The sequence below is a fragment of the Pogoniulus pusillus genome, chromosome 2 (genome assembly GCF_015220805.1).
Source record: "Pogoniulus pusillus isolate bPogPus1 chromosome 2, bPogPus1.pri, whole genome shotgun sequence".
Lineage (NCBI taxonomy): Eukaryota > Metazoa > Chordata > Aves > Piciformes > Lybiidae > Pogoniulus > Pogoniulus pusillus.
Window position 1 is genome coordinate 43757832 of NC_087265.1, and position 17790 is coordinate 43775621.

Here is a 17790-nt window from a genome sequence, read left to right on the forward strand (position 1 = left end):
TGAGTGGTACTTTCTGCACCCCCATCTAAACAAGATTGGAATGGGCTGCCCAGGGAGGTGGTGGAGGCACCGTCCCTGGGGGTCTTCAAGAAAAGAGTGGATGAGGCACTTAGTGCCATGGTCTAGTTGATTGGTTAGGGCTGGGTGATAGGTTGGACTGGATGATCTTGGAGGTCTCTTCCAACCTGGTTGATTCTATGATTCTATGATTCTATGTTCATGCTTGTGAGCCAAGTTTAAACATGAGCACAGCCCCACATAAGATACTTTGGTTAAGGCAGCACTTGGGATGCCACATTCAAGCTAAGTAAAAAAAAAATCCTGGCACTGCACAGCACTATTTTTTATTTACCTTTTTCTAGGCATAGATTTTCAGCTTGAACCTAACAGCAACAATCCTGAAAGGCCAACAACATTTATTCTTGAAGTCAAATCCAACTCATCCCTAGGCAAACATCAATTAAAAAAAAATTATTACTATTCCTGATTCGGTGTAATTAGAAACATTTCTGAAGTTTCTGCATCCTAATTAATCTTTTAAAGTTCAAGGAACTTATTGGAGGAAGGAATTAAAATAGTTCTATTTACTAGTAACATCCAAAAAATACCTATTTCTCTCCTTTACAAACTTGTCTTCACTGCAGTTGTGCTTGACTACTGAATCAAGCTTCTTTGATAAGAAGTAAGATGTTTTAACTTGAAACTTCTTCCTTGAACTGGCATTAAGCATATAATCTCAGTAGATGAGAATACAGTCACTACATGCTCTGGGAGGTTGGAAACAAAGCAGCTCCTGGCCAGAAAGTTAGCCAAGATGAGAAAATGTCTATCTATCTGCTCTTAAGATAGACTGCTCTAAAGAGTAATCCCTGAGAAAAAAATACAGCTTTATAAAGCTGGCAGAGATGGAGTTCAGTTTGAACTAGAAGCACAAACTTCTTTTTCCCTTTGTGCACTGTTACACTTATTATGGAAAGTACTGGGGAAGAGAGGTTTACACTGATGTCTCACATGGTTTCAGGGCAGATTGAAGCACACACGTTCTGCTATTCTGCCACTTGAAGAACAGCCACATCTTTAGAGCTGCAAAGTGACTGACAGTATAGAAACAAAGAAAATGTGCCTAAGACTCCCTTGCAACAGCAAATTACATTCATCAGAACACCTGCCTGACACCCCCACCTTATTTTACTTTTAATTTAAGCATTGTTCAGCCTCTTGCCATCTGTAGTATTCTCATTTCCTTTTCTTCCTCAAAACTATGTTGCATCCATTCTTCTTAATCTAAGCAACTACAGCCTTAGCATTTGCATCCTGGTCTCCACTCCTGGATTCCACCTGTACTCTAAAGGATGACTTCAGTGAGTGTTAGATGGCAGCTATGCTCAGAGCATGATCCATTTGTATATAAAGCACTTCAGGAAAATCCAGGCTACAGTACACAAACTGGCAGCTGCAGCTATTTCAGAGATGTCTCACACTAGCCACCTGACTACAGGAGACTTGGTTTACCACCACATTGCAGGGGAGTGCTAATATACTGCTAGCACCTGAATGTTGTCCCTGGCACCTGCCTTCTGAAAGAAACCAGCGTTCTGTTTTACATTATATCTAATTTGGTGTAATACGTCTATGGAGCAGTCTCAGCCTTCTTCCATTGAATCAACTAATCCATCACATCCCTTGTATGCTACATAGAACCTGATCCAGCAGAAAATGAACTTTCACTGAAGAAACAGAATAAAAGTCCATTAGATAAATTTATCATTTACTTAATTCAGCTTGTAGAAAACAGTGCTGATGGAGCTGTTAGGGCAGGGAGCACAAGAGGATGTTAAAAAAAACACACAAAGAAAAACCTTTCTGTGACAGCCACCAGTATTGGGTTAGATTTGATATTAAACTATTCCTCAGGGTCAAAATAAAGAAGTATTGAATATCAACCTATTTATCAACCATGTGAATCTTCATGTTCTTGAACCTTAACTGGGTGATATAACTCACACTGCAGTCTCTTCTCTAGGCAGGGCATGTGTTTTTAAAAGCTACTCAACACGTTTAAGTGCTTTTTTAAAAGCACCCAATTTTCTTATGGGTGCTTTTCCAGTACAGCTCAATTACTGTTTAAGAAGACATACTAATTTCCTAAGAGAAAATTTTGCTCTCTTGCATATCCTGAGGGGAAAAAAAGTTAACTTGGCTTTTAGTCATGGATCCTGTTAAGAAGAATGCATTAACAATATGTTATAGAACTCAAGAACAGAGACAATCTGCTGGTGCCCACTGAAATACAGATTGAACTAGATAAAGGAACTGTCCTTCAACACCTTCCAATTGGTCAGCTGGTCTCAAGTACACTACTAGGAAGTGATGAAAAAACAATGCAAGACCTAGGACAAGTCCTCCAGATTAAGTCTTACACCTAGAAAAGTTTTTCTTAAGCACCTATTGAGCTGCAAATAACAACCTGAAGGGAAAATTATGACAGACTCAAGCTTGTCACAAGTGGAAATTCAGTTCAGACATTGATCAAGCTCTAATTTGTTTAGAATAAAAGCAGAAGCAGTCTGCTAATTTAAGAAAAGTTCTAGTCTCGCTGCACATGCTCACTTTTCAGGCGCTTCAGCTCAGTCATTTTGTACAAGCTAGGCTACTGGATCCAACTTTCAGATCAATAGTTTTCAGTTGTTGTGCAGTAATGAAGATTGGTAAAAAGCTTAACTCAACTGAAGAACAATCACAGTCTGAACAGCATGCAAAATCCTACATGAGGTTTTACTACAACTGCTTTAAGAGACCACACTGAAGTCAGGTAGTTGTAGACAGCAATGAGGTCACCCCTGAGCCTCTTCTCCAGGCTAAACACCCCCAGCTCCCTCAGCCTCTCCTCGTAGGGTTTGTGTTCCAGCTACCATCTACCAGTACCCCCAGGTCCCTTTCTGCCTGGCTGCTCCCCAGCCCCTCTGTTCCCAGCCTGTAGCGCTGCTTGGGGTTGTTGTGGCCAAAGTGTAGAACCCTGCACTTGGCCTTGTTCAATCTCATCCCATTTGCCACAGCCCAGCCATCCAGCCTGTCAAGGTCCTTCTGCAGGGCCCTCCAGCAGATCAACACTTGCTCCTAGCTTGGTGTCATCTGCAATCTTACTGATTATGGACTCAATCCCCTGGTCCAGATCATCAGTAAAGACAGGACCGGGCCCAGCACTGATCTCTGGGGGACACCACTAGTGACTGTCTGCCAACTAGATGAGCACCATTCACCACCGCTCGCTGGGCCCAGCCCTCCAGCCAGTTCTTGACCCATATCAGAGTGAAAGAAAATTTCCCCAATAAAATAACATGGAACGGTCATTCATGCAATGAGTTGAACAAGAACTTAAGTGTAAAGAGATCTGGATCTGTCCAGATCCCTGTTATTAAAGTGCATCTTTTTATTCAAGGCAAGAATTACCTGCCACGGTTCTTTACCGCTGATGTTTGGCTTTGAGTAAAAGCAATGCGATCAGAGGAATAATTTCTTGTCGTACTGAAATTATACAAAACACTGGCTCCCGAACCTTACGTCTGTGCTGGGAGATCACCAGGTAGGTATAGGCTGGATGTTAGGAAGAAGTTCTTCACAGAGAGAGTGATTTCCCATTGGAATGGGCTGCCCAGGGAGGTGGTGGAGGCACCGTCCCTGGGGGTCTTCAAGAAAAGCCTGGCTGAGGCACTTAGTGCCATGGTCTAGTTGATTGGTTAGGGCTGGGTGCTAGGTTGGACTGGATGATCTTGGAGGTCTCTTCCAACCTGGTTGATTCTATGATTCTATGATCAGGTTATTCCGTGCCGCTTTCATACTTCGTCACAACACAGCCCTCTTCAGAGAGCCTCAAGCCTCGTGTCCAAGGTTCCCACTCTGCAGACCACAGCCCCGCCCGCGCTCCCGTGGACCGGGATCGGCATCCCACTGGCATAGGCAGCCCTGGGCCGCTCGCCAGCAGGAGCCGCGCTGGTACCTCACGTACCGGAGCGGAGCCGCCAGCGCGCCTGGATGCGCAGCGAGACACACAGCGGTGAGCCGCGCGGAGCCCAGCGCCGCCTGAGGGGCTTCCGGCGAGCAACTCCCGCCGCGACGGCACCGGCACAGCGGAGAGGCGGCAGCAGCTCGCCCTACGCCCGCCGGCCGCGGCTGCGGCCCGCACCACGCCTCTGCCCTAGCCGGGGCAAGACAAGGAGCACATGCTACCTCATCCCAGCTACTCCTCCCTCCCGGCCCCAACACCGCTCGCTCCGCCGTGCCCCGCCAGGCGTCCCGGACCGCGCCTTGCCACAACCCAGCTCATCCGTTCTCCGGAGAGCTGCACTGACGGAGCACAGCGCAGCCGACCAACGCCATCCGCGACGCGCGGGCAGCCCGCCCAGCACAAACCTGCCGTGCCCCAGGACGCAGCCTGCACGCCGCCCCGCTCCGCCGCCTCAAAGGCCGCAGTCGGCGCCACGCGGCCCAGCAGCCCCCGCGGCCGCCCGCCCCTCACTCGGGGCCGCTTCCGGGGCGGGCTGTGAGCGCCGGCAGGGCCGCGGCGAGGGAGGCAGAGGGCCCTGCGCCTGCGCGCCCCGCGGCCGCAGCCCCGCAGCGGACAGCAGCGCCGGGTCCCGGCCCCGGGCGGGAGAGCCGCGCTGCCCTTCTAAACGGCTCGCTCTGCCGTACGCACAGTCCCGCCACAGTGGTCGGTCCTCGGCGCGGATAGAAGGCCCACTGCGCCCGGAGTGATTTGAGGAGGAGACCACGGGAAGCAGAGAAGCGCGGTTCCGTTTGGCCTCCGCATCACGGAACGCTCCGGCAGCAGCGGGAGGGGGTGCCGCGGCCATAGCACATGGCCCGGGCATCGGCCCGAGCGTGCAGGAATGTGTGGGCGTGCCTTGGCACTTACTGCCAGAAGTAACCGAAAAGCTCCAGTTAGTATACTGATGCTATGCTTACATTTATTTCCTATCGCAGACATTCACTTAAGTACCATAGATGTGTTATGGACATCTACAGCGCTACAGACATGAGGGTCATACCAGTAAAACATTTAACAAACGGGACTGAATTAATTCACCTTGCCTCTGAGTCAGTTTTCTAGTTCACAGATCAAACAAAAAATACGTAGTATAATACAGGTCCGATAGCACAGTAACTCAGTGTTCATGTTCAACCACTGTTGCTTACAAACCTACTACCTAAGTGCCTACAGGATCCACCTGTCACAGGACCCACAGGTTACTGACCAGAACCAAGAGCCCCACTTCCTCTCACTGACCTCATGTTCCTTCCTGTGCTCAGGACCTGATTGCTTCATGTTTTCTTGGGATGGGCTACAGATACGAGCTAGTTTAAAAGGACGCTGTAGGATTCTGTGAAAAATAGCACCACTTAAAATTTAACCACAAGTCTGAACTCCCATGCTCTGTTTATTCTAAAGCATTCAAAAGTCTCTGACAAATCAAGAGCCCTAAGCAGTGACCCCGCTGGCTTTTGTTTACACCAGATGAGCACATGGCTCCTCTAGCATGTAAGAACTAAAAAAGGGTTTTTTGGCCACTTCACAAAAGGCTGAGGCAGAGCAGAGATGCTTGAAAGGTGCCCAGAGGGAGAAAACAGACTCTGTGCCTGTACTCCAGCTCTGGAACAGTGCCATCCTTTGCCAACATTAAACACCTAGCTTACCTAGCAGACAGGTAGATGCTGGGAGGGTTCGTTAGTCCTTGCCTTGTTCTTACATCCTGTCACTGACTGTTAGTGACAGGATACAAGCCAAGGTGAACCTCAGAGCCAGCCACAACCTGGTGTTCCATGCACACGTTTTTCAACATCAAGCACCACAGGTACATATTCTGCACTGAAAAATTATATACACTGAGTTTGTTCAATACAAAAAATGACCTTGATGCTCTTATGATTTTGTCCTTTAAATCTCCACCTGCCTTTGAACAATTCCCAGGAGAAACAGCCACTTTATTTACTTTTCTCAGCTGCCCAGCCCAAGCATTTCAAACAGCATCAGACTTCAATTCCCCACGCTTCTTTACAATTTAGAGTCTTTAAACAAATTACACTAGATCCTTAAATAGCTTCCACTGGGATGGGTAATGAAGCAAAATACTGAATCCACACAGGCATGAGCTTCTGACATAGTTAAGCTGACACAAAAAGACATCAAAACAAAAACTGTATATCATAGAACTTCACAACAAAGCACAGAGTGCAGCCTGCTACTGGTGGTCAAATGGAGGTGAGAAATAGCATAACAATGTGAAAGAATAGAAAAATGCTGAAAATGCTTATGATCAAGAAAAATAAATATCACCAATTCAGGGCTTACCTGCTTGGACAGCTCTTTTCATCACACCTAATAAGTCGTGTAAACATAAAACTTCATTTTAGGAAGCAGTGCTGGTGTAAGAAATTCCTACCACACCCTACAGCAGACTTGAGTCGTCCTTGCCTTTCATGCCAATGCCTAAGAGCTGTTTCTGCAGTCATTATATAAGCTGGACTGAGGAACTGATGTGGTCTGGAAGAGCCTTTCTGTTCCCCAAGGTATTTCTGTCTCCTCTGCAAGGAGGACTGAATGATAACAAAGACCCAGCTTGGAAGTGTTGCCAAGGTTTAGTCAGTCTACATCCTTGTGGGAATGCAACACAAGATAGAATAATAGTGAGGAGTGTATAAGCATTTGACCTTCATTCTCACAGCTTCAGGATGCCTCCCACAGGGGAGGAAAGAGAGTGGGACATCTGGCTAAGGGGAAAAACAAGGCATGTTGTATGTAAAAGACTGGGCTGTACTTGCCTAGATTATGCTAATGTGTAGGGGTGTGTGCTGTGCTCTAGACTACATAAGCAGGGTCATAACCAACAATAAAGGTCTCTGGTGAGATTCACACTGAATCATGTGGAGTCTGTGCTGTCCCTCACTGGCACATCCTCATCAGAACCTCTTCACTAAAGAATAAAAGATACTCATGGGTGGCTCTCACCTGAAGGGAGCAGAAAGACCAATATGCAGACCAGACCCATATCTTAGGGAAGTTTGCTACCTCCCTGGGGCCTGTATTAACAATGTAAGAAGAAAGCTTCCTTCCCTAGTACAGCCTTCAGGTTACTATCCACTGCTGATCTTTCTGGAAGGTAGTGATGAAGTAACAAGAAGAAACCTGAGAGCAAAAAATAAAAAAAAGACACTCCAGGGTGCTTAGACAACTGGTTAAGGGATAGGGAGCACAAGTAGTGTTCTTCTCTATACCTCCAGTTGTGAGGAGTGATGGGAGAATAAACTGGAAGAGCCATCAGATCAATGCTTGGCTCTGAGCCGGGTGTGCTGACTTAGAGAATATTAGGCCTGCTGGCAACAGACAGGATACACCTGTCACAAGGAGGATAAGGATCCTACCACAGGAGCTTGCAGGGTTCATTGAAAGAGCTTTAAACTAGATGTGACGGGGAAAGGCACAGCATCAGGCTTGCTGGAAATAAGTCCAAGAGCAGCACACCAATGTTTGAAGAATGGTGTGCTAGCAGGTCTTTCAGTCTGATGTGTCAAGTAGAGATAGGGAATGGAGGGACCCATCTGCAGCAAAAAGTAAAGGGTTAGTAACTATGGGAGCACCTGAAAATGTTCAAGCAGGAATTAGGACTTTCCCTTGCAAAAAGGTACAGGACTGTTAGCTCAGCTGAAGTGTATTTACACTAATGCACACAGTATGAGAAACAAACAGGAGAAGCTAGAAGCTGTTGTGCATCAGGAAAACGATGGTTTTGTGGCCATCCCAGAAACACGGGGAGAAGTCTCACACAACTGGAGTGCCACAATCAGTAGCTCTCCAGAAGGAGAGACAGTGGGGTAGATCTGTATGTCAGGGAGTGTTTTGATTCTCTCAAGCTTAATGATGGTCATGAAAGAGTCAAGTGATTATGGGTAAGGCTGACAAAGCAGATATGGTTGGAATTTGTTATAGACCACACAACCAGGATGAAGATGCAGATAAAATATCCCTTAAGAATATAGAAGAAATCTTACTATTGTTGGCCCTTTTTTCTCATAGGGGACTTCAATGTCCCTGTTGTCTGCTGCAAATACAGTACAGCAGAGAGGGAGCAGTCCTGGAGGTTCCTAGATTGTGTGGAGGATAACTTCCTGACACAGTTTGTGAGGGAGCCAGCTAGGGAAGACATGCTACTAGACCTGCTGTCTGCAAGCAGAGAAGGACTTGTGGGTGATGTAACAGCTGGAGTATCAAAGACTTCATCTTAAGCTCAGCAGTCCACAGAAATAGAAAGTATTTTGTTTGGCCATACTCAGCACGGTGTCATAGTTTCACCTTACAGTTAGTGACAACAGATCTATTTCATGACAAAGAATGATGGGACTGATGAAATAGGGGAAAATGTACCACATTTGTGTTTCTGAATTGTTTGAAATAAAGGCAAACTATACCTAGTTTTTACAACATGTGTGAAAAGATTGTATTACACATCTCACTCATGAGGTAATCAGTACCACTATGAATACTGTGTGGGCTCTTTTCTGTAACAGCAATATGAAAATTAGATGCTTACACATTGTACACACAGACACAGCCATGGGACCGCATGGCACTGGGAAGGTTGCCTACTGCTTCCCATTTGTTCAGCTCAGGGTTGTATTTCTCAATACTTTGCAGGTATGTCCCTTTTGAATAGGAATATCCTCCTGTTACATAGATGCATCCGTTCATAACCACTGCGCCACATTCCATCCTTCTCTCCATCATATGAGCCATCTGCTTCCACTCGTTTTGCTCTGGGTCATAGCAGTCTGTGATCGTGGTCTGTCCACCCACAAAATAGATCTTGTTTTGTAATGTAATTGAACACAATCCATATTCTTTTGGAAGAAAATAACACAGTTCAACTCAGCATAATAATGTTAACTTCAACTGCAACCACATGACAAAAACTGAGGGCAGCTGAGGTTCTTCAAGGAGTTTAGGAGACACCTCAGGACTTTGCGTGACACATAGTGAAAGCAAGCTCAAGGCACTACAGAAGAGATGTGAGCACCTGTACTTAGTGAGAACTGCTTTAAAACTTTCCTGCTACCAAATGTAGAACACAAAAACATTTTTAAAATCATACTAATTATTTTTGCCAAATATCTATAAATAGATAGAATTGTTATAGAATTACTATTATGTAATAGAATGCAGCTAGTCAGTTTAATATTTAGAGAGTGACTTCTCTAGAACAGGTGCTTGAAGAGAGTTTTCCCTTCCTCTCTCAGACTGGCAATGGGAGAAGATTCCTCTCTGGCCCTTGCTGTCCTACAGGCATTGCTCCTTTTACTAGGAATGTGCCAGAAACTCTTAAGCAGACTTAAAGACTCCTAGATACAAGCAATCACATCAAGCTCTATGCTTATTACAGAAAATATTCTTTACCTGGATGTGGACTTGTGGTGACTATGCTCCATGCATTGCTACCTGAATGGTATCTCTGGATTTTATCATAGGTGCAGCTTCCCCTGTACCCATAGTGACCTCCAGTTACATAGATTACTTCATGCAGGACACAGGCAGTGGCATTTCCAACACCTGTACACAATGTGAAAGTCACAACACACCTTCAGACTACAAACAATAATCACAGTCACTTCCACCCATTTCAAATGACTCGTTACTATTTTCAAGGAAATTGTGCTTATTTTTAATATCTTTAAAAGGGCTTCTTATTTTATCAGTCTAAGTCAGGAGCAATTAAATAGAACTGACACTTGCTGCATCTAATACAGCCAGACAACATTTTACTGAATTTTTATGCAGTAATTAAGGACATGTTGTCATACTGGTATTGGAATAGAAAATTACTTTCAATACTTCATTAAGTTTAAGAGACTGTTAAAAGTCACTTGTAAGGAAAGGGCACAGACAAAGGAAGCTGAGATTTCCAGTGTCTTGGGGTATATTTTCTATTACTTTTAGTCTCTCTCGTGGTATCACTAACGAGGACACAAATAGAAAGGACAAAGAACACATTAGCTCTTAGAGAACAACACAAAATAAGGGATCTGGCAAGATAAAAGGGGCCAAAATTAGGAAATTAATGTGGTTTTCTCAGGCCTCTAAAAGGCTTAACATTGAAAAGAGCATGAAACAACAGTACAGAATGTGTAACTGCTCACAGTTTTAGCATAGCATTGCTAGTTTTAAGGAAATAAGAAGAATAATAGCAAAGTTCGTGGAAAATACACAAACAATGAATAAAGTTGTAGAAGCATTTTCCCTGTTAATAAGTACCTCAAGTTGATGTTGCATCAACTTGCAGTAAAATTTTAAAATTAGTTGCAAATAATAACATTTATTTATTAAAATATATGCTAAAAAGTCTAATTGCTTAGAAATTTGAGATTATTTAAATTATAAATAGGTTATTAGATTATTTAAATTACAGGATTAGATTATTTAAGTTATAAATAATACCCTCTAGTTAGGCTGTGGTCCAAAATCAAACATTTTTAATAGATCATTATTTTGGCTGTGAGAAACAGATACTACTGATTTTCATTATCCTCAAACTAGATTAAACTAAGGATCCTGAACAGCTGATGAAATGTGAGGAAATTGCATACAAGACATTTTCTAATGAAAATGACATTTCTATAAATGGCTACACAGAAAAATCTCAGTAATCTGGTCTTATACTAAAAGAATACAATCTTTTTATTGAAGCTTGGTATTTGACCATCTATCAAATAGACTCTGATCCAAAGTAGTGTTCTGATTTCTTTCTAATTTGGATAGAAATTTTAGTCCTAAAAGAAAGCAAAATTCAACTAAAATTCAACTTTTCCACCCTAATGCTCTGTGGCACAGCCTAGCATAGTATTTGTATGTTTGCAGTCATTTGGTTAGTAAAGATCTGCACCAAAGCCTACCATTAACAGGAGGTTCCCATGGACTTAGAACTTGGCTCGAACTCTTAATGTGTTCACGGCACTTAAAAGTAGCAAACAGAAAAGGAACAAACTTTGAGGCAAACACCATACAAAAGCTTACCTACCTTTGATCATGTTTGCAATAGGAAGCCACTTCTTTTTCAAAGGATCATAGAATTCAGCTTCTTGAACTGGAGCTCCCTTTCGGTAACCACCCAAAGCATAGATGCAGCCACTCAAGGAAACTGCACAATGGTAATACCTTGCGTCGAGCATGGGACAGCCTTCTGTCCACTCATCCCTCTCACTATTATATATCCACACAGTGTCAAGAGCTTCAATACTCTCTGTTCTATAACCTCCTGTCACATATACGTCTGGTCCCAAGCTAGTGACCCCATAGCTCTCTCTAGTGTGATCAGGCATCTCTGTTCCCTGGACCCACGCATTGGTTAGCGGATCCCACACATGCACTTCCGACAGGGGATGCCAGTAATATCCTCCAATCACATACATAGCTGCCGTGGGTTTTCTGGAGAGACCTTTGGGATTCAGGCTCAGGGCATTGTGTATGAGTGATCTTATCCTACTGTCATCAAGGCGGCATTTTTTTTGTACACTTAAAGCTGACCTCAAATACATGTTATCTAAGTCTACTTTGATGCAGCTCAACAGTTCACAGATGTCTTCAATTCTCTCTTCCACGTTGTGTGCAACCCACTTAATGACAGCGTCAATAGCTGTCTCTTCTTTCCAAACATTGAGATTCTCTCTGGAGAGAAGGAAAGAGAGCTTCTCCTTACCAATGTCCAGAAACTCTTCCTGCTTACACACTTCTTCAAACTGTGATAACAACAACCTCCTGGACTCCTTTTCTAACTCGGAGCAGTCGTGATACTCGGCAAAGGAGTGCATCCCTATGCAGTTGTCAGTATCTAAATGCCTCACTAGGAACTGCTCACAGGCTTTCTTCACTGACACGAACTGCAGGAGGTCTGCAGCCTGGAGCAGGCTTTGGACATTCCTCTTTGTTATCTGGATCTGTGACGTGTATGCATAATTCACGAGAGCCTCCAGCACGGCGTGGCTGAGCCCGGGAAGTCTGATCTGATTTTTAGATTTCTCTTTCATGTCGGCTGTGAACATGGCTCTGAAATAACTGCTGCAAGCAGCCAACGCGGCTCGGTGGCAGTGGAAGATGACCCCCGAAGCGCACTGCAGGGTGATGTCGGTGAAGAGCCCGTCCAGGTAAAAGGTCCGGAACGCCTCCAGGAATCCGGCGGGGTAAGAGGAGTCCTCGTACAAGTAGGCGTAGTCCTCCTGCCCGACCAGGGCCATGGCCGTGAGCCGCGCACACCGCGGGCAGCCCGACGCGCCGAGCCGCCCCGCAGTGCCGCTCCCCCGCGACGCTTTGTCCGCGCCCGCTGGCGATCTGGGAACCGCTCCGCGCTGCCCCTGCCGCGCTCCGGCCCGCCCCGCCTCCCGCCGCGCTACTTACGCCTGGGCGGAGCGCGGCCGCAGCGTGCGGCGCTCCCGGGCCCGCGGCGCCCCTGGCACCATCTTTGGAAGAAATACTACCTCCTGGAGGCAGCGGGGCCGGAGCGGCAGCGCCTATTTCGGTGTCCTGACAGCCGGCCCTGCGCTGCCCGCCCCCCGCCGGCCCCTGCGGCAGGTCAGCAGGCCCTGGCCCTCCGCCCGGCCGGCCCCGGGGAGACTTCGACCTGAACCGCTGCTGCCGCCCTGGGGTTCCCCTCGCCGCGGGGCGAGGCGTTAAAGGCTGGCCGTGATGATGACATAAGGCTCAGCTGTCTTAGGGACAGAAGCAAATGCCTGGGGAACGTCACCAATCCGCTAGCCCTCAGCCATGGAACAAAGCGAGGGGCTTGTGGCTGCTGCTAACAGCGACCCGTTTGGGCAGCGCTGGGAAGGGTAGCAAGCGTCAGGGGCTGGAGAGCAGTGACAAGCGGTGCTCCTCAGTGGTCTGTACTGTTTAATGTTGTTATCAATTATACAGACAGATAACACCAAGCTGAGTGGCGCTGTCGATATGACAGAGGGACAGCATCTCATCCAGAGGGACCTGGACAAGCTGGAGAGGAGCAGATTTACATTGTATGTTAGGAACTGCTGCTTTACTAGGAGGGTGGTGGAACAGTGGAACAGGGTGCCCAGGGAGGTGGTTAGGGCTCCATCCCTGGGCATATTCAAAATGAGGCTCGACCCGGCTCTGGGGAGCCTGATCTAGAAGAGCATGCCCCTGGTCACTGCAGTGGGATTGGACTAGATGACCTTCATAGGTCCCTTCTAACCCGGATCATTCGATGATTCTGTGATCCCCCACTACGGAAGAGCAGGATTCGAGAAGGGCCAGCTACAGCACTCCTCAAACACCCCAACCTGGCAAAGTGCAAAGGACAGTCACAAACTATGCTGACAAACAGACTCCAACTATCACCAGGTTATTCAGGCAGAAGGTTATATAGCCACTTCGGAAAAGGTGGTTCACAATTTAAGAAGTCTTTCTTCTCTGCTAGCAAAATATTTTCTGCAATGGAAACCTGTAGAAGTATTTGAAGCAGAGCATCCTCTGAGGTTGAGGAGCTGAGCTCCCTCCTTCACCTGCTGCAGGGTGTGGATGCTTTGGATCCAGCAGCCAGGTTCCTGCCCTGCAGAACTTTACAGGATTGAAAGAACCAGCATTGGTTTCTCCTGTCAAAAGGAGGTGGATATTTGTTACTATAAACCAAAAAGAGAAATTAGGAGAGCTCCTGCTCTCCACAGATCAAAGAGCATATTTTTTCATTTTGATTACTGGTGTTATTTTCTCCCTGATTGCCCCCAGAAGCATGAACTAAAGAATGAATCTAAACTAGTATGTCCATATACACTTTCTTTTCTGCCATACTTCCTCAAATGCACAGGACTCAAACTTGCCCTTGGCTTTTGTGTAATACCAAAAAAACCCCAACAAACACTTCATATATCCTTGTCCATTTGTTTAACCACTCTTGATGCACTTTTAGCCAGCAAAATCAGAGTTTTGTGGTGTAGTCTAGGAATTAGCAGTAGCCCTTCTGTCTTTGACCCAAGCCAGTCCCTCAGCTACATTACTCAGTTTCTTTTTATAAAGCGTTCCCTTGTACAGTCCTAACTCTGTTTATATATTCCCATGCCAACAGCTTTGTTTTGCTGTAGCTTTGCACTTTCCATTTCATCAGCTTCCTATGGACAAGCAGGAGCTTCTCCCAGGCTTTGACTACCCTACTAACACACAATACTAAGTACTTTTCATAGTAGCTGGTGTATGACAGCAGACCTATTACCACATAGAAAATTTCCCATACACACATACACCTTCCATTATGCATTTATTTTCTTAACTTCTTTACCAAGTCTGGAGATCAGCAACACTTAGTACTAAACATTAATCCCTTCAAGGACCTTTTCTCTTTCTCTTTTGGCTAGGTTATCATCTTAAACCAGCTTCACCCTTTGGAGATACTCATCTCCATTCCACCCAAACATGCAATAAGTTGGTAACTGTGGTACTTCAGAAAAGTTTCCTTTTAATAGAAGAGAGCAAAACCCCTAAGACCTCATATGAATAATGCCTACCTACTGGAATTGAAAAATTTCTTGTCTCCAACATCCACTTTGTCTAGCAAACAGCATCAGCTCTACCTTTGATTCAATTAGTTCATAATTGCTAAGAGTTCAATTAGTCTTCTTTGATTATCTACTCTCAACTGCTCCAGTACTTAAATCAAAGCCACAAAAAGCACCCCTTTTTGAGCATGAAGATGAATTTTGCACTCCATTTCCCACTCATCACAACAAATGACAAGGTAGTTTCCTTATGGTTGAAGAACAATAGTTAGAAACATCAGGAAGGAAAAGCTCAATTATTTATATACAGTTTAAGCAAAAAAAAACACCCAACAACCACCAGTAACAGATCTGTGAGCAAACTGAAAGCAAGCAGCCTCACAATTAAGTTCTGAAAACAACAGGAAAAGATGAGCAGCATGTTACAACAGTGGTAATATGCAGCAGCACCTCTAGAGTAAAGCAGTGTCCTGGTTTTGGGTAAGATGGAGTTTATTTTCTTCCTGGGAGCTGATAGATTGCTGTGTTTTGGATTGCAGTGGTTAGTGTGAGAATAATGTTGACAACACACGTGTTTTAGTTGTTGCTAAGCAGTGCTTTTCCTAAGTCAAGGACTTTGCAGTTTCCCATGCTCTGCTAGTGACGAGGGGAACAGGAAGCTGGGAGAGAGCACATCCTGGACAGTTGCCCTGAACTAGCCAAAGGGATATTCCATACCATAAAACATCATGCTCGGAACATAAACCGGGGGAGATGGCCAGGAAAGGCAGATCTCTGCTTAGGCATCAGTCAGTGAGTGATGAGCAACTGCACTATGAATCACTTAGCTTCATGGTTTACTTCTCTTTTTTTGTCATATTCCTTTTCATTATTATTATTACCACATTTTATTTTTAGTTCTTAAGCTGTCGCCTATCTCAACCTGAGTTTTACTGGACACAGTCTCAAGTTGTGCCGGGGGAGGTCTAGGCTGGATGTTAGGAGGAAGTTCTTCACAGAGAGAGTGATTGGCATTGGAATGGGCTGCCCAGGGAGGTGGTGGAGTCACTGTCCCTGGAGGTCTTCAATAAAAGGCTGGATGAGGCACTTAGTGCCATGGTCTAGTTGACTGTATAGGGCTGTGTGCTAGGTTGGACTGGATGATCTTGGAGGTCTCTTCCAACCTGGTTGATTCTATGAATTTCCCCTCTCCAATTCCTCCCTGGGCAAGGGAGGAGTCAGTAAGCAGCTGCATGGTGCTTAGTTGCCAGCTGAGGTTAAACTACAATGAGGAGACACACAGCAAAAATTTGTAACCATACAAAATTATCTTAAGCAACAGCTATTACCATTCTTTTGTGTGACCTGTAAATCATACACCTCGAATCTGCCACAGTTTGAGACCTACCAGCTCTTCAGATGCTGTCTTCATGCCCTTGCACAAGACAGAGTAAGATCTCCAACACAAATGTCTCGGGCAACTATCAAATACCCATCATTAAAGCAATGCTCCTGAGAATTCAGGGATATTATTCTGGATATCTTAGACTGTTCAAAGTAGCTCTTTAAAATAGATGAAGGGCTAAAAGCAGGACTATTTACAAGGAACTATTCAAAGGAAATGTTCATTTATCACTTACTACACTGTCAGCCTGAAAACAGGCAATACCACTTCTAAAAATCTTCATCTGAGAAAAGGAATGTAGCCACAACATGAAATGTCAGTGAGAAAAGTAGAGCAGTGCTGCACAGAAAGCAGGAGGCAACCACTACAGCAACTGCAGGCTGCTGAGCTACACCTCAGAAATCTGCAATCAAAGCACTACAAAAGTTGGACCAATACTGTATTACTAAAGCACTTAAGCTAAAACACATATCAGTTCCATAGCAAACCGACCATCAATATTTTGGACCATTTGTGCAACTATAAGAACAAAAACATTCAGCATGGATATACACCACTTAACTTCAATGTGACATTTTTAATACTTGAGGCTTGTCTGAGTGGCAATGGCTGCATACTCAATTCCTTAAGCTCAACGATTCTGTTAAAAAGGACACGGATGTTCCCTTCTAGTCTGTAAGATATATACTAAAGATATGGGCAAGAGTGAATAGGTGAAATCAGTGTAAACATGCATAAGCACGATTTTGTGGGGATTGCAGCTAAAACCCATCAGGAAAGAAGCACCTGGCTGACTCAGAGATGTCAGCAGGGGCGAGCAAACCGGTGTTAGAGTGGCAGCAGCACTGTCAGGACAGTAGCCAGCAGAATAGGAGAATGACTTTTCTTTAAATGGAACAGCAATCTCCTTACTGCTCTCCAGAAGAGAAGAGGTCTCACTGACAAAACAAAGAGCCTTTGGTGCCATCCAAAGGTTGACATCTACACTTGTGTTCGCCTTCTCCAGGCCCTTACAAGAACTAGTGTCTGATGACACACAGGCAAGCAAAATAAACTATGCAAACTGGATGTGTGGCATTTGCCAGTGACAGCAACTTTTATTGTCTTTACAACACAAAATAATACAAATTGTGAAAAAGTGATTTTGTTTGGTGAAACTCTTAGTATATTTAAAGTATAAATGCATGTTCAGATCAAACCAGATTACAGGCATACCAAATAATTTACAAAAATCAAGCAGTTATCCTGATCAAAGAAGTCTAGAAGCAAAGAGTTCCCAGAACCATGCTTCTGGCACCTAATGTTCTGTACTAAGGAATTTCATCCTTTTGTGCACTAATCCTGCTCCTTCCCCTAAGCATGTGGAACAGTTATGTAGGCGGTAAAGGCTTAGGGCAAGGGGAGGGACAATTCCTATTGCAACTCCCCTTCTCCACTTATGTCTGAATATGTAGGGTTAGGTTGTTAGGGTCCATTAGGGTTAGGGGTAGGTTTAGGGTTAGACCATTAAGGTTAGGGATAGGATTAGGTCATTAGTGGAGGGCCATTAGGGTTACTGTTACATGATTAGGGTTATTATTAGAGTTATGCCATTAGGGCTAGGGTTATATCACTAGGGTTTGGGTTTAGCACTTAGGTTTAGGCCACTGGGGGTTAGAGGCAAGCATGAGGGTGAAGGGTTAGGGGTTGAGGTCAAAATCAGGTTAGTTTAAGCACAAGGTCCTACACTTGGGCCAGGGCAGTCTGACACACAAATACAGACTCAATGAGGAGTAGTTCAACATTGGTGTTGAGAACTTGGGAGCTGTCAACTGATGAAAAACTCAACATAAGCCAACAATGTGCACCTGCAGCCCAGAAGACCA

The 17790-nt window shown here is 45.0% G+C and overlaps 2 protein-coding genes across 7 annotated transcripts in view; both read right to left on the minus strand.

Moving 5' to 3' along the window:
* Positions 1–17790, minus strand: part of SSB (small RNA binding exonuclease protection factor La) — a 38341-nt gene that overhangs the window by 6019 nt on the left and 14532 nt on the right. Inside the window, exon 1 of one of the 3 annotated variants that reach the window (XM_064163365.1) lies at positions 6347–6448. The exons of 1 other annotated variant lie outside the window; for it this stretch is intronic. The gene's annotated coding sequence lies outside the window, so the exon portion shown is untranslated. Of the gene's footprint in view, positions 1–4410; positions 4514–6346; positions 6449–17790 lie in introns of those variants that run through there. One more of the 3 variants, XM_064163374.1, reaches the window with a different exon arrangement.
* On the minus strand, positions 210–12956 carry KLHL23 (kelch like family member 23). 4 transcript variants are annotated; one of them, XR_010306708.1, is made up of 4 exons: positions 11061–12956; positions 9443–9595; positions 8044–8889; positions 4945–7593 (listed from the first exon to the last, which is right to left on the minus strand). XR_010306708.1 is itself a non-coding variant. In XM_064163339.1 (3 exons), the coding sequence occupies exons 1-3, from the start codon at positions 12271–12273 to the stop codon at positions 429–431; spliced, it is 1383 nt and encodes a 460-aa protein (XP_064019409.1). In that variant the 5' UTR covers positions 12274–12956; the 3' UTR covers positions 210–428. The 4 variants fall into 4 exon arrangements, 3 of the variants coding, with proteins under 3 accessions (XP_064019409.1, XP_064019400.1, XP_064019386.1); XM_064163339.1 differs by lacking the exons at positions 4945–7593; positions 8044–8889 and adding an exon at positions 210–445; XM_064163330.1 differs by lacking the exon at positions 8044–8889.